At 46.5% G+C, this 2,723-nt stretch overlaps 1 protein-coding gene across 1 annotated transcript; it reads left to right on the top strand.

Annotated features, from left to right (window-relative positions):
- Positions 1–1,853: 1,853 nt before the first annotated feature.
- On the top strand, positions 1,854–2,147 carry KRTAP3-1 (keratin associated protein 3-1). The gene has a single exon (XM_037033529.1). It carries the CDS (start codon positions 1,854–1,856, stop codon positions 2,145–2,147), a length of 294 nt encoding a protein of 97 aa, XP_036889424.1.
- The last annotated feature ends 576 nt before the right edge of the window (positions 2,148–2,723 follow it).

Here is a 2,723-nt window from a genome sequence, read left to right as displayed (position 1 = left end):
TCTCCTGCCGCAGCCCCTACAGGGGCCCCAGGACTGTGCTCGGACCAGTCAACCCTGTTGCCCTCCCAGGAAATACCTCGGCACTGTTTCTCTGTTTCGCTTGCCGAAATCCCCTCCTATTTCCTTCTACCTGCAAAGCTCCTGTTCAATCTCCGGCCCCCACACAAACGTTCCCTTTTCATCAAGTTCTCCCCAAATCTTCCAGTCAGGACCCCTAACTCGAAACTTCCACTTCTTACCCAGAAAACCTGAACGTACAACCCTGTATGGTCATTTGCCACTTACATCTCTGTGTCTCTTCTTCTCCATGATCTCCTCAAGGACAAGAACTTACTTGCTTCCCTTTTTTAAATTTTTTTGCACGCTGTCTGCCTGGCAGGTGCCCCACCAATGAGTATGGGACTGAACAGAGAGACCTCTGTTGAAGCAGTATGGACAGCAAGCTAACTTCCGGTGGAGGGGTCTAAAGCCACACAACCGTTCTAGTGAGAAAATGACTAAAATGAGGGCAGTTCTCATGTTAAGCCTCTTTTGGGCCCATCATCGCCCTGTTGATTTGCGTGTCCTTTGACTTCTGACTCCTCCCCATTGAGCCATTTTCTAATTATTTTTAGGGCCTGCACCCTTTAAACAGAACATGGGCTCAGATCCAATTTGAAGGCTTTCAAAATAACATATATGTAAAAATTTACCCAGTGATAGTTTTCCTACTTTCAAGTCATTCTAAAACATTATACTAAGCTTTATGTCTTTATTTATTTAAATAATTTTATTATTAAGGTTTCAGTGGTTTAGAAGTAATTTGGGAGTCTCCCCAAGTGTTTTCCATAGAACACTAACTATGAAGCTACTCTAGGAAAACTAAAATGCAAAGATGGTTCCATGGTAGAGTAAGTCGGGAGAAAAACACTCACTGTCATCTCTGTGGCGGAAGGCCACAGAGCACCTGAGCATCTCAAAGGTCCTCAGAGGTCCACCCACGAAGAAGTCAGTGTTTCCCAAACTTATTTACCAGAGTATCCTTTAATGTTCCTTGGAAAAGGTATTCATGGAACTCACTTTGGGAAATCCTACACTGTCTAATTTCTGAATGGCCCAATACAAATAGCCTTTGGGTCATAAGCTTCATTTATTACACAATTGGGTAGAATTTTACAAGACTTCCATCATTGTTATCCATGGAAGTCTCTACTCCCATCCGCATGCCCCCGCCAAGTTCCCGATCAAAGCACGTGCCAAGGGGAAGGAGAACAAATGATCTGTTATGGTAAGAAAGTGCCTCTTCACACAGAATCTCGTTTGCAATAGGTTCCATCTATTCACCTAAATTCAGCTTTTTGGAGCCATAAAGAATAAATCTACAGATCTCATCCCTTTTTCAGCCAGAAAGCCAAAATGATCACGTAGAATCTTTGCTGGTAGAAGAGCAATCAAGAACCCTACTCATTTCTTCATCTGAAAAGGAGACAAGAACCTGGCGGTGATGTGAAGAGCTACCCAGCATGCCGGGCCATCATTAGTGACGTGCAGTGATTAGAAGATAATCACCTGGAGCCTTTGAAGACGGAGATGAAATGCTCACGCAGTGACGGAGCTGACAGGAGAGCCCCAATCTGACAGCAAAACAAACTAACCCCTTTTATGAGGTGAGGCGTGTGTCTTAGATATTAAACACTTAAGTAATTAGATGGTTTTTATGGAGATAGCTATAAACTGAAACATGGGGAAAAAAATCTTGCTCACAGGCTGACGCCCAGGGAGGTGGGTATATAAGAGCCAGAGCAGAAGAGACCAGCATCGAGACACCAAGACACTTCTCTTCTCAACCCAACAAAACCCCAAGTCCTAACGCCATGGCTTGCTGTACTCCCTGCTGCTGCAGCGTCCCCACCGGCCCCGCCACCACCATCTGCTCCTCCGACAAATGCTGCCGCTGCGGAGTCTGCCTGCCCAGCACCTGCCCACACGACATCAGCCTCCTGCAGCCCACTTGCTGTGACACCTGCCCCCCGCCCTGCTGTGTGCCTGACACCTACGTGCCCAGCTGCTGGCTGCTCAACTCTTGCCACCCAACTCCCGGACTGTGTGGGATCAACCTGACGACCTACGTGCAGCCTTGCTGTGAGAGCCCCTGCGAGCCCTGCTAAGCCGCCACATCTGCACAGGTTCAGCGACGCGTGCTTGCTGTCCTCCACACTGCCCAGCCTTCAACACGCGCTGCCACCTGCAGCAAGCTAACACTACCCCTATTCCCTGGGCCATGTTTTCATGAATTGGCCCAACTTCTTACTTACTTCTTTCCTCCTTTGGGGAGAGTGGGAGACCTTTTGTCTGTCTTTTAGGCTATTTTACTACTGCTCACTGAGAAATGACCACTGTGACTATTCATTAATAAACTTCATTCTGGCGTAGCAAATATGGACTTGTGATCATTTATTCCATGTTGCCTCCTAGGGAGAGCAGAATGCCCACCCTAACCTGAACAGCACATCATCCTACTACCCAGGATTTACCCCAAGCAGAATGAGAGCTTTCAGCATGGGTTCACTGAAAAATTAGGTACTGGCTCTCAGTTTAAGTTAAAAAGTGAAAAATCCAGTAGGTCATTTCGTAGGATCTGGGTTTTTTTTAAATTTTATTTATTTTGTTCTTGAGAGAGAGAGAGAGAGATTTGTTGCTCCACCCATTCATGCCGTCATTGGTTGCTTTTTGTATGTGCCCTG

Source organism: Sturnira hondurensis, unplaced genomic scaffold, assembly GCF_014824575.4.
Source record: "Sturnira hondurensis isolate 20B ecotype Veracruz unplaced genomic scaffold, ASM1482457v3 Scaffold0021632, whole genome shotgun sequence".
Classification (NCBI taxonomy): Eukaryota; Metazoa; Chordata; class Mammalia; order Chiroptera; family Phyllostomidae; genus Sturnira; species Sturnira hondurensis.
This window is presented reverse-complemented; position numbering and strand designations above follow the sequence as displayed.